General features: G+C 37.6%; 8 protein-coding genes across 16 annotated transcripts in view; 6 read left to right on the forward strand and 2 right to left on the reverse strand.

Moving 5' to 3' along the window:
* The window catches only part of LOC123015288 (F-box/LRR-repeat protein 16), a 4,000-nt gene extending 379 nt beyond the window's left edge, over positions 1–3,621 (forward strand). The window contains exons 2-6 of the mRNA XM_044414943.1: positions 3–388; positions 2,549–2,840; positions 2,891–3,086; positions 3,137–3,285; positions 3,336–3,621. Coding sequence (XP_044270878.1) covers positions 3–388; positions 2,549–2,840; positions 2,891–3,086; positions 3,137–3,285; positions 3,336–3,484 — 1,172 coding nt within the window. The 3' untranslated portion in view covers positions 3,485–3,621. The remainder of the gene's footprint in view (positions 1–2; positions 389–2,548; positions 2,841–2,890; positions 3,087–3,136; positions 3,286–3,335) is intronic.
* Positions 7–13,774, reverse strand: LOC123015282 (DNA-directed RNA polymerase III subunit RPC8). 8 transcript variants are annotated; one of them, XR_006413376.1, is made up of 10 exons: positions 13,614–13,774; positions 13,464–13,547; positions 12,979–13,312; positions 4,273–4,373; positions 4,044–4,227; positions 3,746–3,999; positions 3,643–3,694; positions 2,492–2,976; positions 439–2,432; positions 7–382 (listed from the first exon to the last, which is right to left on the reverse strand). XR_006413376.1 is itself a non-coding variant. In XM_044414929.1 (8 exons), the coding sequence occupies exons 3-7, from the start codon at positions 13,019–13,021 to the stop codon at positions 3,644–3,646; spliced, it is 633 nt and encodes a 210-aa protein (XP_044270864.1). In that variant the 5' UTR covers positions 13,022–13,312; positions 13,464–13,547; positions 13,614–13,774; the 3' UTR covers positions 7–382; position 3,643. The 8 variants fall into 8 exon arrangements, 6 of the variants coding, with proteins under 6 accessions (XP_044270864.1, XP_044270863.1, XP_044270865.1 ...); XR_006413375.1 differs by having other exon boundaries at positions 439–2,976; XM_044414929.1 differs by lacking the exons at positions 439–2,432; positions 2,492–2,976.
* Positions 4,502–10,051, forward strand: LOC123015263 (putative ATP-dependent RNA helicase TDRD12). 2 transcript variants are annotated; one of them, XM_044414899.1, is made up of 9 exons: positions 4,502–4,668; positions 4,721–5,033; positions 5,082–5,466; positions 5,515–6,073; positions 6,126–6,280; positions 6,326–6,451; positions 6,498–6,978; positions 7,024–8,124; positions 9,295–10,051. In XM_044414899.1, exons 2-9 carry the CDS (start codon positions 4,726–4,728, stop codon positions 9,894–9,896), a joined length of 3,717 nt encoding a protein of 1,238 aa, XP_044270834.1. In that variant the 5' UTR covers positions 4,502–4,668; positions 4,721–4,725; the 3' UTR covers positions 9,897–10,051. The 2 variants fall into 2 exon arrangements, with proteins under 2 accessions (XP_044270834.1, XP_044270836.1); XM_044414901.1 differs by lacking the exon at positions 4,502–4,668 and having other exon boundaries at positions 4,701–5,033.
* On the forward strand, positions 9,991–10,820 carry LOC123015286. Its single transcript, XM_044414940.1, has 3 exons — positions 9,991–10,261; positions 10,316–10,512; positions 10,563–10,820. The coding sequence occupies exons 1-3, from the start codon at positions 10,074–10,076 to the stop codon at positions 10,751–10,753; spliced, it is 576 nt and encodes a 191-aa protein (XP_044270875.1). The 5' UTR covers positions 9,991–10,073; the 3' UTR covers positions 10,754–10,820.
* LOC123015281 (pyrimidodiazepine synthase-like) lies at positions 11,171–12,218 on the forward strand. The gene is made up of 3 exons (XM_044414927.1): positions 11,171–11,372; positions 11,416–11,586; positions 11,633–12,218. Exons 1-3 carry the CDS (start codon positions 11,348–11,350, stop codon positions 12,142–12,144), a joined length of 708 nt encoding a protein of 235 aa, XP_044270862.1. The 5' UTR covers positions 11,171–11,347; the 3' UTR covers positions 12,145–12,218.
* Positions 12,371–13,413, forward strand: LOC123015278 (pyrimidodiazepine synthase-like). The gene is made up of 3 exons (XM_044414923.1): positions 12,371–12,577; positions 12,626–12,796; positions 12,841–13,413. Exons 1-3 carry the CDS (start codon positions 12,484–12,486, stop codon positions 13,368–13,370), a joined length of 795 nt encoding a protein of 264 aa, XP_044270858.1. The 5' UTR covers positions 12,371–12,483; the 3' UTR covers positions 13,371–13,413.
* Positions 13,775–14,178: 404 nt separating the features above from the next.
* On the forward strand, positions 14,179–19,615 carry LOC123015275 (activating transcription factor of chaperone). The gene is made up of 3 exons (XM_044414920.1): positions 14,179–14,340; positions 15,311–15,637; positions 18,642–19,615. Exons 2-3 carry the CDS (start codon positions 15,409–15,411, stop codon positions 19,376–19,378), a joined length of 966 nt encoding a protein of 321 aa, XP_044270855.1. The 5' UTR covers positions 14,179–14,340; positions 15,311–15,408; the 3' UTR covers positions 19,379–19,615.
* On the reverse strand, positions 19,604–20,404 carry LOC123015284 (N-acetyltransferase 9-like protein). Its single transcript, XM_044414936.1, has 4 exons — positions 20,272–20,404; positions 20,120–20,229; positions 20,018–20,074; positions 19,604–19,971 (listed from the first exon to the last, which is right to left on the reverse strand). The coding sequence occupies exons 1-4, from the start codon at positions 20,346–20,348 to the stop codon at positions 19,625–19,627; spliced, it is 591 nt and encodes a 196-aa protein (XP_044270871.1). The 5' UTR covers positions 20,349–20,404; the 3' UTR covers positions 19,604–19,624.
* Positions 20,405–20,444: the final 40 nt, after the last annotated feature.

A 20,444-nucleotide genomic window follows, 5' to 3' on the forward strand; every position in this document is an offset into this window, starting at 1 on the left:
GTACATGCCATGGGAGCAGTTGATGGTCGACGACAAGTTCCTCGCCAGGTTCTTCCTCTATTTCAGTCCCTGCGAGCGGTGTGTGTTGGCGCAGGTGTGCACCAGGTGGAGGGATGTGCTGTATAGGGCGCCGAGGTTCTGGACGGGGCTGGTGCCCGTGCTGCAGTGTCGCGAGATGAGAGGGGCGCAAGGGAATGAACGATCGAGATTGTATGCGTCACTGCTCAGGAGAGGGTTTCATAATTTGTGCTTGATGGGGGCTTCCGATGAAGATGCACTCGATCTTATTAATTCGTTTCCGTTAGCCTCGAAACATATACATACGGTGAGTTTGAGGTGTTCGAGCATCACCGATCGGGGACTGGAGTCGCTGCTTGATCATCTGCAGGTTAGTACATCATTTTTTTTTTACACCAACAAGGACAAAGGAACACTCACACCAAACTTTAATCAATATTGACTCATAAAAAGTAAATTAACGTTACAATTTACAAAAAAAACACAATTTTATGTTAGTAATAACTTAAGCCCTTTAAATGTCTGCAGGTTGTCCCCTTAAATTTCATAAATAGGCAACCAAGAATACCATAATTTGTTAAGTTCTTGCTGTTGTTCCCATTATTATTATACATTTGAGTTTTGAATTTAATTTTTTTTAAGTTTTCGATAGTCAAGCACCGACTATAATTATTCGATTTAGAATTGTTAATACTTTATATGTATAAAATATTTAGTTTGAGATGTATATTATGTTGCCTATCTTTCCTTCTTCAGGCAGGAACAAATAAAATGGGCACCCCGTATACTTTAATTTAATTACAATTAATAATGAGGTTAATTACAACTTTTCTTGGAAATAACTAGAACTACAATGGTGAACTTGAAATTTTTATTTTTTTATTTTAAAACAGAAATAGTCGAAATATACAGCAGTTGAAAAAGATGGAACTACTTTTTTCCATTGGAATATGTAGTTTGTCTCTTTTTACCAATGTATTTCTTAGATTTACCAATAAATTGTATACGTTTGTGTATAACTGGTTGCATACCAAAAACTGCATTAACCCATCATTTTTTAAAAGTACACATAAAATCTGATTTTTTTTTTTATAAAAATCGTCATTAATGTAATTTGAAAACTGAAAAAAAATTGTATTTAAATAACAATATCCCGACGCTATTTTCTAGTTTATTGTGCAAAGAATTTTAATATAAATTGAAGACGTCTCGACATCATTAATAACTTTTTTCTGTGAAACGTATTTAAAAGCCCAGTGAACCATTTATCTTTATAGAAACAACATTTCATTGATTTTTATTTCGGAGTTAAAGCAGCGGTAAATCCGGTTGGTTTGGAAATGATCAAAAATACATAATAATTTTCGCGTCATTTTTTGTAAGTAATTTTGGATGATTTGTCATTCGACTGACATAAAAATGTAAAACAGGCCTTAAATAAACCACAATAAGAATGAAAAATTATTATTTTAACAAATTTTAATTTTAACCACTCAGATTTTAAGCATATTTTTACTATATTTTACTTAATTTTTTTGAAAAGTATTAGAATTTTTTAATTTCAATAATTTCTAACTTTAACCTCCTCAAGGTCTTGTTTTATATTCAAAACAATCCCAGCGACAATATGAAAAACTTAAACAAAAAAAGTAAAGAACAATTTTTGGCTATATTTTACTCGATTTGTAGTCTTTCATAAAATTTTATTTTAGCGACTTTTTGAATCGAGAAAATGAAATACTTTTACTTTAAAACTCTTCCTCTCCTTCTACGAGTAGATTACGATAGTGAACTTGGAAGTTTTTATTTTTTTTATTTCTAAATACATTTCGTGTTTATTTCATGACCTTGTTTTTTATTTTCATGGCCTTAAAAATTGAAAAAACTAGAATGCCTATATTAGTTTAAATGTAGGAACTCTAGAGAAAATTAATAATCGATCTAAAACCGCATAGGAACAGATAAAAAATTAACGTTTACTTTGCATGTGTATAACTGGTTGCCTATCAAAAACTGAATTAAAATTTGTTTATTGTAAAAATCATTGAAAAAATTTACTAATTAAATAACACTATGCCTATGACAGCCCAGTGAAGCATTTATCTTGCAGACACATTGATTTTATTTCGGAGTTAAAGCAGTGGAAAATCCGGTTAGCTCAGAAATGAACAATTAGCACACAAAGATGCTATAAAATATAATTATCCGAACCATTGAGGTCGGAAAGGGTTGAAGTTTTTTGCCCTTAAATCATGAGATAAAGTGCAATCGGAAGCTGTTTTCCAAAGGTCATTATGTTGTTTCCCAGTCAAGATTCTCTTTTGACCTTTAGGAAATAAGAGAAGCCAAGTTTCGATTCAAGGGTGACTTTGCGAAATTCTACGCTCAGATTTGTGTAATTTTACTAAATTAGCCTACGATCGATACAGCGGTTAGACATGTTAACCATGAAACAAACCATCTCCTTAATTACCAGTAAACAATGCAATAAATTCCCTTCATTTTTGTTAAAAGTTGTTTTTTTTTTCAGGCGTTATACGAGTTGGAGTTGGCGGGATGCAATGAGATAACCGAGGCTGGTTTATGGGCCTGTCTCAACCCCCGAATCGTGTCTTTGACACTAAGCGACTGCATAAATGTCGCCGATGAGGCTGTCGGCGCCGTGGCTCAACTCCTCCCCGCATTATACGAATTCTCCCTCCAGGCCTACCACGTCACCGACGCAGCTTTGGGTTACTTCTCCCCAAAACAAAGCAACTCACTCAATGTCCTCAGACTACATTCGTGCTGGGAAATCACCAATCATGGTGTTGTAAATATCGGTAACTACATTTTCGGTTTGTCGACAAAAAATTAACCAATCAAATTCTAGTTCACTCTCTCCCAAATCTGACAGTCCTCAGTCTCTCCGGTTGCAGCAAAATCACCGACGACGGCGTCGAACTCATCGCCGAAAATCTACAAAAATTGAGATCGTTGGACTTGTCATGGTGTCCACGAATCACCGATGCTGCCTTGGAGTATATCGCTTGCGATCTCAACCAATTAGAAGAGCTTACACTCGATCGGTAACCAATCAGATTTCAACACAACACTTGTTACACAATCCCAATTACAGGTGTGTTCACATTACCGATATTGGGATTGGTTACATTTCAACAATGTTGTCACTCTCCGCACTCTATCTACGTTGGTGTTCACAAATTCGCGATTTTGGACTTCAGCACTTGTGCGGAATGAGAAATTTGCAAATATTATCGTTAGCAGGTCTACCAATCACGTAAAAAATGACAAATTAATTCACTTGAAATTTACAGGGTGTCCACTATTGACGTCTAGCGGTTTATCAAGTCTGATTCAGTTGAGACATATGAGAGAATTAGAACTAACAAATTGTCCAGGGGCATCAAAAGAACTCTTTGATTATTTGAGAGAACATCTTCCGCGTTGCCTCGTTATAGAGTAATTGGTCCACTGTTATATTTGATACTAGATTGTGCAATAACGGTTTTATTCAGTATCGTTCGTCACTTGTCTCGTGTTTGAGTTTTAATTTAGTTAATGTGGTGTAAATAATCGCAAGTAAATCAGAAAGATATTTTATACATTTCCTTAATTAATTACCTCAAGTGTCCCACCATGACAGCAACCCCAAACCTGGCTCATTTATACTCCCCTGCAACAAAACCAAATTAGAGTCACACAACCCCCAAATTGTCTCTATTACAGTCAAACTATAAGGGACTTTATTCTCCGACTTGTCTTGCGTTTCTTGTAAACTCCCTGTGGGGCAAGTCTCATTGAAAAATTCGGCTGTTACGCGAAACTTTATAGTTTCACCGGCGTCCATAAAAAGGTCGTGTTTGCACCCATCTCCCGTATCATACTCCCACACCCATGCCTGTTCCGTCTCGTTGAATTTGGACGGGTGTTGGAGGGCACTGGGGGGGATCAAAATGTCGTCGAAAAAACCAAGAGTCACTAGAAATCACAATCAAATACGTTCAAAAGCATGATTGGCGTACCATGAACCCCCTCCTGGCTACAACTCCGGATTTTCCCCACTAAAATCTCCTCGATAAAGGGGCGAAAAACGATGTATCTGAAGCTGACTCTGGTGTGAGAGGCCCCATCGCCGGGGAATATGTACGACTCTTGGAGACTAGTAATGTCGTACAAAGCTATACACAGACCAACATTGAGCACAACCTGGAACTGGGGGTTAAAAGGGGCTAAAACGGGTTCTAACCTCACTTTATTCGCTAGTTTTTTGTTCAGTTCGCCGGCTATAGCGTCGTTTAGTTTCAAATTGAACAACTCGGGAGGGATTCGTGTCACATTCTTCATTTCAGCCACTATAAACATTATTAATTTAATTTTTGTGTATTTTGAGGTTAAGTCATTTCTTGGAACAGCGATACCAACCCATAAACCCGAACACACTAACCGTATTCGAGACATTTTTTAAAATTAATTCAGCACAATTGAAAATTTGTTAATAATGAATTTGATTACAATTGGCTGATACTTAACAGGGCGAAATTTTGGAAATTATTTCAAAACGCATTTTTTTTTTAATTAATTCTAAGGGAGTGGGTCAAGTTGCAGCATTGAAACTTGAAAGTCCCTAAAATTGAACTGTTTTTCAAGGTGAGTTTTTACAATTATTTCTCAAGTTTTTTCTCTATTTCACGCTTTTTAGTCACAATGGAGAACCCGTTTGATACCACTGAAAGCGATGAAGGGGCGCAATTTGAGCCCGAACCTGATAACCCCGAAATGGTGTTAAAGCCCACTTGTGAGTGTAAAAACTGCGTCCATTGGACCAGTAGCGCCGACTGGACAACCCCCGAGTTGCAATTCGAGGGGCCCCAACGCCTTTGCAACGAACGGAAGCTTCAACCCCTGTTACGGTCGTCGAAACATCCCGGGAAAGCCCCCAAAATCTTCACTTTTAACCCCGGCAAATTAACAAAAATCGAGAGACAAGGCTACGCGAAAACGCTAGTTCACGGGTAATTCTCCCACGTGGGGGCCAACACCTAAATGGAGGGTATTTTCAGGGAGGTGATCCCCCAACCGGTCCAATTGCTCACAGACACGTACTTTAGTGACGAAATTCAGGCATCTTTGCGACGTCTCAACTACAAATACAGTCTACCAATCCAGTCCTTCGCATGGCCGGCCATTTTCCGACAATTGAACGTCATTGTGATAGGGGGGCCCAAGTCGGGGAAAACCATGTCGTATCTCCCCGCACTTTGCTCATTCAGCACAGCAGAAGAGGAGAAATATTCACAGTTAGCGAGATACAAGGGGCCTTTAATAATCATCATTTGCCCCCACAGCAAACACTGTGAAGACATTTACGACTTGACGAAAAAACTGTTTGAAAATAGCAAAACGAAACCGAAAATTGCTCTAATGACATATCCACTCCACCATATTGTAGATATGTTGTTTAAACTTTTTCCGGTTATTTATTCTTTGTTGTAGAACAACGTTGATATTTTAATCACAATTCCCAAGACTCTCATCAACTGTCTCAAATCACGAATGTTTAATTTGAAACGCATGTGTCACTTGGTGTTGGAAGACGCGAGTTGTTTACTCAAAGACAACCACGAGGAAATTTATAAAATTCTGGAAGTCGCCGACGAGATGCTCGAACACAGGGGGGCCAACTCCAAAGTCCAGTTTATTGCAAGTTCGACAAAATGGACGTCAGATTTGCAAAAACTCCTCAAATCGATTTATATAACTCCTTTGGTGTGCATTGGGAATTATTTGGAAGCAGCTTTGTATGGAAACATCCAATTCGAAGTGAAATTTTTAATGTCACAAAAGAAGCAAACTTACGTGGAGGGGCTATTAAGAGACAAGAGTCACCTTTTTAAAACCATTATTGTGTGCAACAATGACGAAATAACTGATTTGAACAAGTGTTTAGTTCGGAATGGGATCGAAGTAATGGCGTTAAGTGATGATTCGAATAGGGAACAAATCGAGTTTTGTGAACAAGAATGGGGTAACATGCGAGGGGGGCAATATAAGGGTACTTGACACCCCCCATTTGGCTCTTGTACTAATTTTTTTCCCAATTTTAGTGTTACTTTGCACCGATTTTATCCTCGATTCTTTGTTATGCATCACCGATGCTATGTGGCTCATCAACTATTCATTTTCCTCGACTTGGACCCGATTTATCAAACGTTTCAGTGCCTTATTATCACACTACAAGAGCCCTTGGGAAACAAACGAAGTAAAACACTCACTTGAAACAATTTGAAATTAATAAAACTTGTAGGGGGACCCCAAACCGAAAAGTTTTTTGATGATTGACGAAAACTGTGAACCCCAAATGGCAAGAGTCCTCAATTTACTCAATCGTTTGAGTAAGGATTTACCACCCATGTACCAAAAATACGCCAATGTGAGTATGACCACACGTGGCACACATTTAATTTTTTCTATTCCAGGCGTTCAGGAAACGAACTGAAAGTGAGAAAATCGATAATGGGGTTGAGGTTTGCAACACTTTGAAATTGTTTGGAAAATGTGGGGAATCTTTATGTGTGAAACGTCACCACGTCTGTGAGCAATTAGACGTCATTGAGGATCTCCCAAAAAGTGGAAAATTAATTTTTAAAATTCTCAATATGAAAGATGTGACTCAATTCTCGGTCCAAATCCTCAAACACATCGATTTGGAGGGGAAAGTGCGTGAAATTAACAGCGATGATTTGAGGAAACCACTCAAAGTGTCGGGAAAGCGTGCAAAAGAGATCACAATTGGGGGTTTCTACGCACATTGTGATTACACCCCCGAGGGTGAAGTTTACATGCTATGCCACGTGTTGAGTATCACTAATGATGGGTTTGTCGAAGTGAAATTATCAAATGAGTTGGTTTTGCAAACATTACAGAAAAAACTCTACGAACTACCGACAAGTTTAAAAAGTAATTATCATTATTTTGTGTCAATTTTGTAACGGTTTTTTTCAGTCGTGGACATCTATATGTGCAATTTAATCCCACCTTTTGGGGACAAAATGTTTTCGTCACGTTCTTTCCACATCACTCGCAATTCCTTGCAAACAATTGAGTATAAAAATATGGTTTTAACCGGCGATATTTATCTTCAATTGGACCGAAGTTTTTGGTTGAATAATGTTGCCCAAATTTTGCAAGTTGACGGTTGTGACATCATCAAATTTAATCTAACTAAACACTTGTTGAATCTCAAAGTGGTGGAATTGTCGAGTCAAATCACGAGTTTGCACAAGTTGTGTGAAAAATGTGATATAACCCTCCCGTGTTATGTAAAACAGAGGGCAAAGAAGGCGTCGAAAAAGGAAGTGGAAGCACAACGAGCCTTCCTCAATGATAATGTCCAAGAAGTGATCCTGAGTTCGGCTGTCACTCCTGTGGAGTTTTACGTGCGTTTGGTTAAATTCCAACCACTGTTGGAGAATCTCGAGAGGGAGATTAACAGAGCCGTTGAGGGAACCCCCGCGAGACATTTAAACATCGAAATCGGGAAATACTACTTAGCCTTGGACCCTCAAGGTCGAATGTATTCGCGTGTCGTGGTTTTGAATATCGAAAATTCGAAAGCGTTATGTTTTTATGTGGATTATGGTGACGAGGCGATTGTCGAGTTGGGGGAATTGAAAATTTTACCGGGGAAATTTCTAACTCAGTTGCCGTTTCAAGCGATTCAGTGTCGTTTGTATGGATTGAGTCCGCTGTCTGGTGAATGGGAGGATGAGGCAACTGAGGTTTTGTACAAGTACATGTTTGAACCGGATTCGGATTATTTTCGGTCATTGTATGTGCAAGTTTTGTGCAAGGATGTTGGAGAGACGATGAGAGCCAAAACGACATATTCGGTGTTGATGAAGGACGGGTTTGGGGAAAACAACGTCTTGATAAATCAGTTGTTGTTGGATTGCGGGTTTGCCACGTCGATTTTTGACAAAATTGACGATTTTGAAATACCGAAACCGGTGGTGGTTGACGAGGAGGAGGAGGAAGAGGAGGAGTCAGACTCGGATGTCAATGTAGGTGAACAAGCTCAGGAGGAAAATCTCGAGGAAATGTTCGGTAAGGAATTTAGTAGTCTTGGGCGATTATGAATACAAAAATTTCACTTTAATTATTCGTTTGAGAATCGAGATTCTGTTTTTTTCACATACAGAGAATTGGTTTATGCATCTCACTTGAATAATTCGTTTTGAGAAATGAAAAAAATTGTTTTTCAAGCATTTTCCACGTTTTCAACTAGAAACTTGATTATTTTGTAAATTTTTTTCAAAAAAGTCGAAAAACCACCAAATTGGTTAAAATAGTTCTTTGTTTTTTTACAAGATTTTACTAGAAAGGATTAAAAATGACAAATTATTTTTGTCTTTTTCGAATACTCTTTCAGCTAGAAACGCAATTATTTTGCAAAATTTTGTTAAAAATAAGCCAAAAAAAACCGCAGAATTAAGCCGAAAATGATATAATTATATTCATAATTTTTCGAAAGTTCAAGCAGATTTTTAAGATGAAAACTGATATTTTTACCTAACTCTTAAGCTTTAACTTGATTATTTCATCTAATTTTCTCGAAAAAAAAAAAAATCGAAAACCACCAAATTGGTTAAAAATAGTTCTGATTGTTTTTTACAATATATTACTACAGTCGAAAATGACAACTTATTTTTATTTTTTTTAATGCTTTTTCAACTAGAAACACAATTATTTTGAGAAATTTTGTCAAAAACAAGTCACAAGTTCAACAAAGTAGCTCAAAAAACGGCGTTTTTTTGAGAGATAAAAACCCAAAAAATTCGAAAAATCTTTTTGAGCAAAATAGGACAAAAATTAGCCGAGAAAACACAAAATTTGGTAAAAAATGCTTATAAGCAGGTTTTTGTACTATAATCTCAGGTTTTTCGCCAGATTTCGCTAAAACAAACTAAATTAAGTCTATAAAATTGTATTTTTCGAGCGTTTTAGTACGTTTTTCGGCTAGAAACGCAATTATGTCGCAAAATTTTGTTGAAAATAAACCGAAAAACCAGAATTAGGACAAAACTTTCAACTCGGATCTGATAAATTTTATGTTTTTGATCTGGCAACACTGACTAGCACGATCACTGGGATTTCATTCAAAAACACTCTGCATGCGTAACTCATAATCGATTCGGGAAATCACTCAATTAATCATTCAATTCTTAAAATAAATCGATTTTGTCAAATTTAAGACTCTTGTAATTTTTCTCCTAGGGGACGATTTCGATTTAGAGGTGATTGACGCCGAGGAGTTTCTCGAAATGTTGGGATTCCCCTGTCGTAGAAGCCCCCAAACCACCGTCTTGGACACCACCAAATCACAAACAGTGGAAACGGAAACCGTCGTCGAGAAAAGTGATTGTCTCACACCGGATGTTTATTGGTCACAAACCGAGCAGACGATCAAACTCAAAATTAAACTAATCGGTGTTGAGAATTATAAAACTAGCGTGATTCAGAAACGAATTTTCGTATTTAGTACATTTATCGGTGAGAAAAACTACCAATTGAAGTTTACGTTGCATAAAACGGTCGAATTGGCCAGTCATCGTGCTTTGGGACAAGAAGTTGTGGTCGTTTTGAATAAAGTGGAGTCTGTGGAGTGGTTACAGTTGACGGGGACCCAAAGACGGATGAGGTTTGTCCATTACGAAGTGCCCGATTTTAAAGAAGAACCAAAACGGAAGTTTCTCCAACTTGACATCACCGATGATGAGAGCGATGAAGATGATGGGGAAAAGCCAATGTATCATGTGATTTCTGACATGGACAGCGAGTTTGACGAAGAAATGGTTTCGAGTGATTCTGATCTATAATTTAATTTTTTTATGTTTTACTTTGGTTAATAAAAAAACGATTATTTTGGGGTATCATTGAAGCCGGTGATTGAGTGGGCGGGGTGTTTATCTTAACCTCTCCCGATAAACAAGACTAAATCACTGCTTCAGTGTCACATTTCAATTTAAAATCACTTCGATGTTTTATTCATCAAAATGACCCGAATTCAGTGGAAATCGCGACGTACCCTATACCTCCTAATCACCCTCGTTGTTTTATACCTAACAATCCGAATTAAAACCTACGAACACAAAACTTCAGTTCTCCTCACTGAGACGCACCCTAATGAAGTTTGGGAGTTTGTGGCCGACTTTAGCAACATGAAGTTGTTAAACCCCACAATGTGAGTACCAAAGTACGATTTTTTTTTTGCTTTAATTACGTTTCCCCCTTATAGAGTCGACTTCACAATCCTGAAGGAAAGTGGTAATTACGACCATTGGAAATACACGACTCAATATTCGGAATTTTTGTCACACTGGCCGTATTTGAGGAACGAGGCAATTGCACATTTTGAGGTCAAAGCCCGACCGGAAGAAAACGTTTATTTGATCACTTCAGTGCACAAGACTTGTCTCATGGGATTTTTTTGTCGTAAGATGGAAAAGTGAGTTAGGCGTGTAAAATGAACGATTTTTTTACAGTCGATTCAGAGGGCGAGTTTAAATTCTCGAAAAACGGTGCCTCAAACGGGGCGCTTTGTGAAGAGAACGTTTTGTATCAATGTCCGGCGATTTTAGCCCCGTTTTGTAGACGAGAAGTTGCGTTTCAGAGGACGGCCATTATGGACAACCTGAAAATTTATTTCAGGAAAAAACACACCTCTGTGTTCTGACGCGAATTATATTTTTATACGTTTTGGTATTAGAGCAAATAAATGAGATCTTGTCTGATAAAAATTATGATTGTCTCCGAAAACAAGAGATTTGTGCTGTTGCTGTTACATTTTTTATTCGGAATATTATTACGTTTATGGGATTACTGCCATTTTAAAAGATGGCTAAACCAGTGATGCCAAAAAAGATTAAGGATTGTAGCGTCAATGTGTTTGGTGTTAATTAAAAACAACAAGAAATCATCAAATGCGTTAACTTGACTAAGTCACAATATTCATATTGAAAGTTTTTGGAACTTTTTATAAATAAAAATAAAAAATCCCTACATTATTTAAAAATTTCAAAAAAATCTTTGTCAGAAAAATCCCTAGAACTAGGGAAAAATTCCCTAATCTGGCATCACTGCAAACCGGTTTATCTGCATTTTTTGTTTATTTTTACGTTCAATGTTTTATCTCCCTTACCTTTGCACGTATATAGAGCGACAGAGAGCAATTTTATCGGCTTTTAGTCTCCGCATTCCTGTAGAGGTGCAACCTTGTCGATTTTTTTCCTAGAGATTTTTTAATTACAGTTAATTCCACATAATTCCAATGCCTTCACCACACCTAACAACCGGTATGTACTCACCGTTAGTTGACAGAAATTCATCTTGTTTTAGGGTCCCAACAGCCCCCTAAAACCGAGGGCAAACTCCGTCTCTACTCGATGGAGTTTTGCCCTTATGCCCAACGCGCCCGTTTGGTGTTAAAAGCGAAAAACATCCCTCACGACATCGTCAACATCAACTTAATTAAAAAACCCGAATGGTATACCAAAATCCACCCTGAAGGTACAAAAAACTTAATTAAATCACACATTTTAATAAAATTATTTAGGCAAAGTACCGGCTCTTGACACCGGCTCAAAAATCATCGTCGAAAGTCTCGACATTGCCAATTTCCTCGACGCCGAATACCCCGACAACCCCTTGTGCAAGCCCGGCGACAAGGAATTGATCCAGAAAATCGCCCCCATAACCGACCTCTTCTACCAATGCCTCGCCAAAACCGAAAACAAATCTTTGGAGGAGTGGGCGCAAGCGTTCGCCCCCCATTTGGCGGTATTTGAGAGCGAGTTGGAGGCGCGAAAAAGCACGTTTTTTGGGGGCGAGAAACCAGGAATGGTGGATTACATGTTGTGGCCGTGGGGCGAAAGGGCTGGGACTATTGCGATCGCTCATGGGGCGCAATTGCCCTTCGCCAGCGATCAATTTCCGCGTTTGAGGAAATGGAGGAAGGCCATGAGGGAGGATAAAGTCTGCAGCGAGATTTACAATGGGCCGGAAAAGTTCTGGAAATGTGTCGAAATGAAATTGAAGAATTTGCCACCGGATTATGACAGTATTTAATTAGGGATTTTGTGATAAAATAAGCGAGGATCACATGTTGTAATTTACATAAATCTGGACTTTATCAACTGTGATTTGATTTATTTCATTTCCATCGACTTTCTCTTTTAAATATACTCTTTTTAGTCTTTTTCATATTAATGTGCATCAAGTAGGTTGTAGAAGTCTAAAGGCACAAATGTCATTCAGAACAAACTTAATGACAAAAATCTTTTGTTTACCACTCTATGTTAATTATTAATTAATTATTCTTTGCTACTTGGGGTGCACATATTTATTTGAGAAAATAATTTTTAGGGAAGATTGTGGTTTGAATTTTTACATGGTTGCCACCTTAAAATGATCTCTTTCAACGATTACTTTGATGTAAAACGCTTGAATCACTTATCAGTAGTCGTCGAAAACAACATGCCTCAACCACATCTAACAGCCGGTAAGTAGCGCAATTTGATTAAATAAATAAACATTTGTGATTAATTAGGGTCACAACAGCCCCCCAAAATCGCTGACAAATTGCGTCTGTACTCCATGGAGTACTGTCCATATGCGCATCGAGTTCGATTAATTTTAAATGTGAAAAAAATTCCACACGACATTGTAAACATCAATCTGATTAATCAACCGGAGTGGTATTTCAAAATCCATCCTCAAGGCAAGTTAAAAAGCCTCAAAAACCTCAAAACAACAATTTTCTAGGCTACGTCCCAGCATTGGACACTGGTTCTCAAATAGTCATCGAAAGCCTCGACATTTGTGACTTTTTGGACGACAAATACCCCTCTCCTCCTCTATACCCGTCAGATGCCCCCTCAAAAAACCTCGACAAAGCCTTACTCAAAAAAATCCAACCCTTGCATAGTGTCTTCCTCCGTTGCATCTCTCTAAACGAGAATAAATCACTCGAAGAGTGGGCACAAGAATTCCTCCCTCATTTGCAAACATTTGAAATGGAGTTGTGCCAGAGAGGGAGTAGGTTTTTCGGGGGTGAGAAACCAGGAATGGTGGATTACATGTTGTGGCCGTGGGGCGAAAGGGCAGGAACTGTTGTTATTGCACACGGACGACAATTGCCATTTGCTTCTGATCAGTTTCCACGTTTGAGGGAATGGAGGAAAGCCATGAGGGGGGATCCCGTGTGTGAGGGGCTGTATTATGGGCCGGAAAAGTACTGGAAAATTATACAGATTAAGTTGAGGAGGGCACCACCCGAGTATGATACTTTATGAAAATGCTTGTTATCTAATCAGCTAATAAAATTATTCGAGTGAATTAATTGTTATTAACAACTGTAACGCATTAACCGACTGGTAAATATTTACCTTTTGATACACCACTTGTTTGATTGATTCAGGGCCAACAATAACTCAAAGTCGCCACTTAGGCCCCATTTGTGGGGGTCAAACCTGCCAAAAGAGTGATTCAAAAGTGTACAAATAACCAAAAAAAATCACAAGTTATTGTTAATTTACCTTTAAAATACCCTTCCAATAGCCTCAAAACAGCTTTTTCGGTGTAAAAAGCCAATTTTTGCACAAAAACAACAATTTTCAAGTTTCACACAAAAAAACAATTGAGCGTTGCTATGGAGATATAAGATGTTTCATGTTGCCAACCCTATTAATCGCCTCACTAAAATTTTGAATTAGAATAACTTTTCATACTGCGAATCTTATTATTGCATAGAAAAACAATCTAAAACTCACAATAATGAAAATTATTATTGTTATTACTTCAATCAATGTTTTTTTTTTACAAAATTTTTAGTTACAAAACGACGAACATTTGTAGTAACCATGGAAACAAGGTGGTACCAACACTAAAATTTTGATTTGGTGACTTCCAAATTGATTTTTTTTGCATTAAAAGAAGTCGATGGAAAAGAAATGTACTGAGAGAAAGTGTAATCTCTTCACATTACAATTTAAATTCCAATTAATTACGTAATAAAACAGTTCACATTTGAATAAAACCGTTGTGCGCATGCGTTTTGGCTTTCGCGTTCAAATTCGAGTCGTCTGCGCACGTTTTCCGGTTCCGCAAAATGTCCGCCCTCCTCTTCGACCGCCATTATCGTTTCATCAATGGCTAAGTAAAGTGTAATTAATTTTTCTCCTCGGCTCAACGCATTGTCAAAATGTCAGTTTAGCACGTCAAGTTTTTGCACACGCAAGTGTGCCACACACCGTTCAAAATGCAGTAAGTTTTCTGTTTTTCCCCCCATTTTATTCTGTTTACTAATAATAACACCAGTGTTGTGATGGATGATTTCACCATATTGTCGGATGTCGTCATCTATTTTAATTCGTCATAAAATAACACGCTTTTAACCACAATTGAGGCAGGTGGAAAACGTCATTTCGTAATTTTTTCATTGTCAATTTTCTTATCACGATTATCATTTTTCAATATTCACTTATCAGTGATCCAATCTCGCGGTTTGTGTGACTCGAAACTGCATACAGAGTGTCTCACTGATAACTAATGTTGGTATACTAATAATATCAAAGTGTGTTATGATGTCATGAATTTCGAAGTGTCAAATTAAATGTCAAATTTTCTTACAATTATGTATAGTTTTAACAATTCTTGGTATTGAACGATAGAGAGATAATGTCTAAATTAAGAAATACGATTAAAATCCAGTTAATTCCTGAAAAGTATTCCACTATCAAAGTAAAAGTAGGTAACTGGTTTTAAAATGTCGATTTAAGGAAGTGGTTTCTAAGCGTTTTACTTGTCCAAAGCTGGTTATATGAAAAATGCAATGTTTTACAGGGTGTCCCAGTTTTTTGATTGATTAAGAAAGTTTTAGTTGAATCAGCTTGTATAATAAGAAAAGATATTATTTTAATTGTTTTGATTGATCCAATAATTTAAAGTACTTATTATTACATCCAAATTCTAGGCCATGTCATGAATCAATAAAGTCGGCTTTGTTTGACATAGCCAACTACGTAATACAGTATAGATTGAAATTAATCCAGATTGTAGATAGTATTATGTTTACTGATTGGCTGGCATGCAACTGTTTTTTTCACATGAGACTTTCAGTTTGATTAAAATTTTTATTTCACCATAAAAAAATGAGAATTTGTTCAGGCGTCCTGAATTTCAAGTGTTTTTTATATAATCTTCTAGAAAATTGATGAATGATTATTTTTTTCAGAGCCAAAATGGCACTTCTTACGCCCACCGCCGCCGTAATCCTTTCGGCTGAAGAAATCAACTTAAACAATCTTTCAAATTTGAACAGCGAACAACGAAATGAGTTGTACGCCGTTCATCATCGAAAAGGAAGAGCCATTGTCACCTCTCAGTAGTGAAGAGGTGTCATGGCTCTCCGACGACACATTCTATCAAACACCAACGGACCACGAAAACATCAAATTCGAACATGATTTTGTCCCTTGTTGCGAAACGAAAGCGGAAGTCGCCTCGCTCATGCTTGAAAACCTCGAAAATTTGATCAATCTGGACGAACTCATCAAGGAGGGTGCGTAAATGCAGAATTAGGCAACCAATTATACACACGTAGTCATGTTATGCCATTACCGTAGCAACCATTATTATATTAGGGGTGGTAACCATAGCAACTGTCAAAATCATAATCATGTGACCTGGCCATGGCATACTGTGATAGGTGATAAAAAAATTAATCTGGGGTTGCGTGTGATACGATTTTTGAGTTTTAAATGCGATAACTTGGCTTATTTTAGGCATGACTTTTGTTATTTGAAAAAATAGTGTCCAACGGTCCATAAAAATTACTTTTCCAGTAATAAACACAGTCAAGGTTCTGATAAAATAGCTTTGTTAACAGTAACCTTGCTCATTTGCAACCCTGTTGCAATAAAGCATTAATTTTGATTTTTTTCCTAGATAACGCATTTGCGTGTTTGGTTTAGGAAAAAGTTTAATTACAGTTAGTTTAAACATTAAAACATTACTTGTTTTGTTGGTTTTTATCACAAGTGACTCAAAACGTAATTTCCATCACAATTTCTTATTTACAAAAATACAATTATCGCGAATTTGAATAAAGGACATTTGTGATGTTGATAATGTTGAAAAAATGCTCGGCATTGATCTTAGACCTCTCTAGAGCGTTATTTTCCACCTGTTTGTGTCAAATTTCGAATAATTTTGGTGTTATCCCTGTTATTTTAGTGGTATAAAATGTGTTTTGTTATCAAGTTGGTATCACGTCTTGGAGGGGACGCTTGAGGGTCGCCCAGTCGCCACTCTCGTCCAGTCAAATTCCACTTGTCGTTCTGTAATCCACGCGCAGCTCGAATATCGTCCCAAATAGATTTTGTGGTCTTGTTTTTGTGAAAAAATTTCTAGTAAAAGTGCAATTTCTGCGTTCGGATCCTGATGAATTATCGTACAAATGAGCAGTGTCGTGTGTAGCATGAAGTGCAGCTACCATTACACGTGGAATCGGGAAATTGTGTTCAATTCACAAAAGTTGGTGAAAAGACGTTGATTTGGACCGAAATCACCCAAAAGTCCCCTCAGACGCCGCCGCCTCCGCTTTAATTTTTTTCTTCTTTCTACAACTACTGCCAATAAAACTGTTGACTCTGTGTGTTTGATAGTTGGTGACCTCTGCCAATCAACATAATGGCTGTTTGTTATGGTAGGTCGACCTGGATTTGTTGAAGCGAAAATGTTGACCGATGAGGAAAAAATATTTGAATTGCTAAGACAAGTCGGGTGGAGGTCAAGGAACCGTCGTGGATGGCGACTGTTATCACAACACGATTTAAAATTTGCCAAAATGAAAAAAAAAAACTGTTATGTTGAGAAATCATAATTTGGCCTTCACGCTTTTAGTCTTGAATATTGTTTCTTGAATTAAAACAAAGTTCTAGATGTTGGAGTACAGGAAGTTGTCCAAAAAGTGCGAATTCACCTCACTTATTTTAGAGTAGTGCTCGAGATAAAGTACTCAAGTCCTGGTTTTAATTATAACATGTCATTTATTTATCACAATGTATATCCTGGACGGTTGAACCCTTGATTAGATTATTGTCCGGTAGAAATGAAAGAAAAAACAGCGTTTAAATCAATATTTGACGAACAATAGTTTAGAATGAAAGAGATGTTTCCGAAAAACTCAATTTTTCTGAATATTTTCAATGTCTTCGAGATTGTTGTGTTACGCATGGTCAAATCGAGGTAATCTAGTTGTCGTAACAACTATTAATTTATTAGTATTGCTCAAGGAATTGCTGAGCGAAATATTTTGCATTAACTTAACATAAATCTGCAGTTTTGTTTTTTGAGAAAAATAAGTTGCTGCCTTTCGTTTTGTAGATAAAGTAGTCTCATTAAGATATCTAATCGGGGAAGGATAGGTCAAAGTTGGGGCCAACTCAAATCAAAAAATGCATCGTTTATTTTTAATGCGGGTAGTTTTTAATTGAATATGAAATTAATAAAAATCTACATTTCAAGGTCTTCCACTGTGATATACGCAGCTACGCAATTCTGATAGATACAATGAGAAAAAGTTTAATATGTATGCGATAATTATAATAATGATTAGAACAACTTTCATGCACGCCCTGTTTTGTAACCCACCGCTAGTTTCTCTTCCGATTAAATTCACCAAATTCAAAAAACTGCGACATTTAGTGTCCTTGGAACAATTACTGAACTTTGACCCCTTTGTAAATAAGTCGATTCTTGAAAACATCACCGGGTAATCCCCGCGGGAAAATTTCGTTCCAATAATTTCAGTGTGATAAAAATTGTAACATAACAGAAATCAACTTTCTTTATTTTAACGACTTCATTCCGTGTTTTTTTTTTTTAATAAATCAAATAGAAAACACAACCGGCTCTAAAATGTATGTTTTGACCTTCTGGAACAAGTGACACACCTAAATTCGCACGATTAATAATAAAATCACTACATTTTTCATAAATGAATAAAGTAAACAAATGTTTTTATTAAAACAATGTCGACATGAATTTACATTACAAACTAAGAGATAACTTATTGTCGCCTTTAATTGTTATTAATACGTTTACTATCACATTTCCTGTGCTCCTTTGAGACAAGGCCGTAACAAAATACTTTCACTAGAGCTACGATATTTGATACTAAGATCCAACATCTGGTTTGAATTTTTGTCAAGTCATTCGAATAGTTTGTGGAAATGACGTCAACACACCTGTCGCGATTTAAGATAAATAATAAATAAACCAAATTTTCTAAAAATCAAAATTGAAACAACAAACCCCCTTATCCGTTCCAAACGAGTCGCACATGTGCGTAAATTCATCCAGTTACTATAGAAACGCACTGTAACCATGACAACAAAAACGTGGAAAATTAATATTACCATGGTAACAATAACATAAGTGACTTCCGGCCAGTGGCGTAACCTTGACCCATTTAGTGTAAAATAAATGATTTGCTTTCGTTGAATCACTTGCCCCCAATTTCGTTCCGAGTTAACCTCTTAATTGAATTTTTCCCGTTTCAGAACCATCATTCCTCCTCGACGAGAAAATCCTCCCAAATATTCTGGACGATGTGGACCAAACCCGTGTTATACTCCCCCCACCTCCTACAAAATTGGAGTACGTCACCAATACCGACACCCAATTCCTGCTCAAAGAATTCGAGAATGTCTATGACGTTGTTGAACTCACCCATGAAACTCTCACCCCGCCTCAGAGCCCCCCTCATGAATATAAAATCCTGACGACTTTGGAGCCGCTCCTCCAGAGTGAGAAAGCACCCCTTTTGGCGTACCCCACGGTGATGACGCCCCAGCCCGACATCGCGCACGAGTTGGCCGTTGTTGACGAGTTGGTGCGCACCCGCGTGGAGGACATGCAATGGAGCAGTGGCCCCTCGTCGCCGAGCGGAAGTAGCAATTTCGGGGATTGCTCCTCGGATGACCCCGAATGGATGCCCGAGCCGGTGGAGAACTACGATGGAGTTGTCTCGCCGAAGCAAGGAAGGAAGAGGGCGAAGCCCTATTCGCGTACCTCGCCCGTTGATAAAAAATCAAGGAAGAAGGAGCAAAATAAGAATGCTGCGACGAGGTACCGTATGAAGAAGAAAGCCGAAGTCGAGGTGATTCTATCAGAAGAGAAGCAATTGACCATGAAGAATGAAGAGTTGGATACGAAGATTAACGATCTTCAACGGGAAATCAAGTACTTGAAGGGGCTCATGCGCGATCTATTTAAAGCAAAGGGACTTATCAACTAACAAACACAATTGGCAACACTAATTTTAGCTACTATGTTTTTCCCCTAGGTTACGTAATGTTTGATAGCTTGTTTGTTGTCCAAGAAAGTTGTTTAAGTGTTGTTTAGCTTAAGTTTTACTAGTAGTTTTTGTATCATTGGGGCTGTGCCCCAATATTTTTATTGCTTGCTCATTTATGTCTTAACACTTGTAGTTTTACTTGGAGTACTAACTAATAAAGGATCATTTTTAGGTGGGCACACTTTTTTATTGTTTAACCACTTCATAATTACCAACTGTAGTTTTCAGCCACTGTACCCAAGTCTCATCTACTATTTTACTTAAAGTAATTTCTTTGAAAACATTGCTGTGACCAGTTTCTAAAAACCCACAATTCCTAAACATGCGAATACTGACATCATTTTCATCTGAAACTTTCACAACGAACTGTCTCACACCGAGTGTTTCAATTCCGTAGAGGAACATGAGAAGCATGGCTTCAGACCCGCATTTCCTACCTCTGGCCCATTTTTCAGCAATCATAATCTCGGCCTCGGCACAAATCCTGTCGTCGGTGTTTGCAAAAAAGAGGTTTGTGTCCCCAATCATCGACTCTTGAAACACGTGCAATTTTGTGATGATTTTTGGGTCAAAACTCACCAATTTCATTTCCACTACTGTTGTATTTCCCCTTATCGAGGATTATGAATGTGCATTCTGGAAAAATTAACAAGTTAAAAAACACTAAAGTGTGTCATTTACTGTCTTCATCCATCATCCAAGACTTCTGCATGGCGTATTCCTCCTCCAAAGAAAGGGGCTCCGAGGCTGTCAGTTTTTGGAGCTCTTCAGACTGCATCCAAGTGTGATACCTGCACGATTAAAATCACTAAATAAGTGTTACTTCGACTCACTTTAAGACATGTTCGGGTTTGTAGGGCACAAGGATTGTCCTAGAGCCGATTATTTTTGTGTTTTTGTTGATCAACATTTCTAGGTTATGGGAGCCACAGCCGAACTTTGATACCGAAATGTTAAATGTTATAATGAAATAACTTGACTGTACAAATTCGCACATTGTTGGGTT

The sequence above is a fragment of the Tribolium madens genome, unplaced genomic scaffold, assembly GCF_015345945.1.
Source record: "Tribolium madens isolate multiple individuals breed KSU strain unplaced genomic scaffold, Tmad_KSU_1.1 Scaffold_97;HRSCAF=244;Tcas5.2_LG3a, whole genome shotgun sequence".
Taxonomy (NCBI): Eukaryota; Metazoa; Arthropoda; class Insecta; order Coleoptera; family Tenebrionidae; genus Tribolium; species Tribolium madens.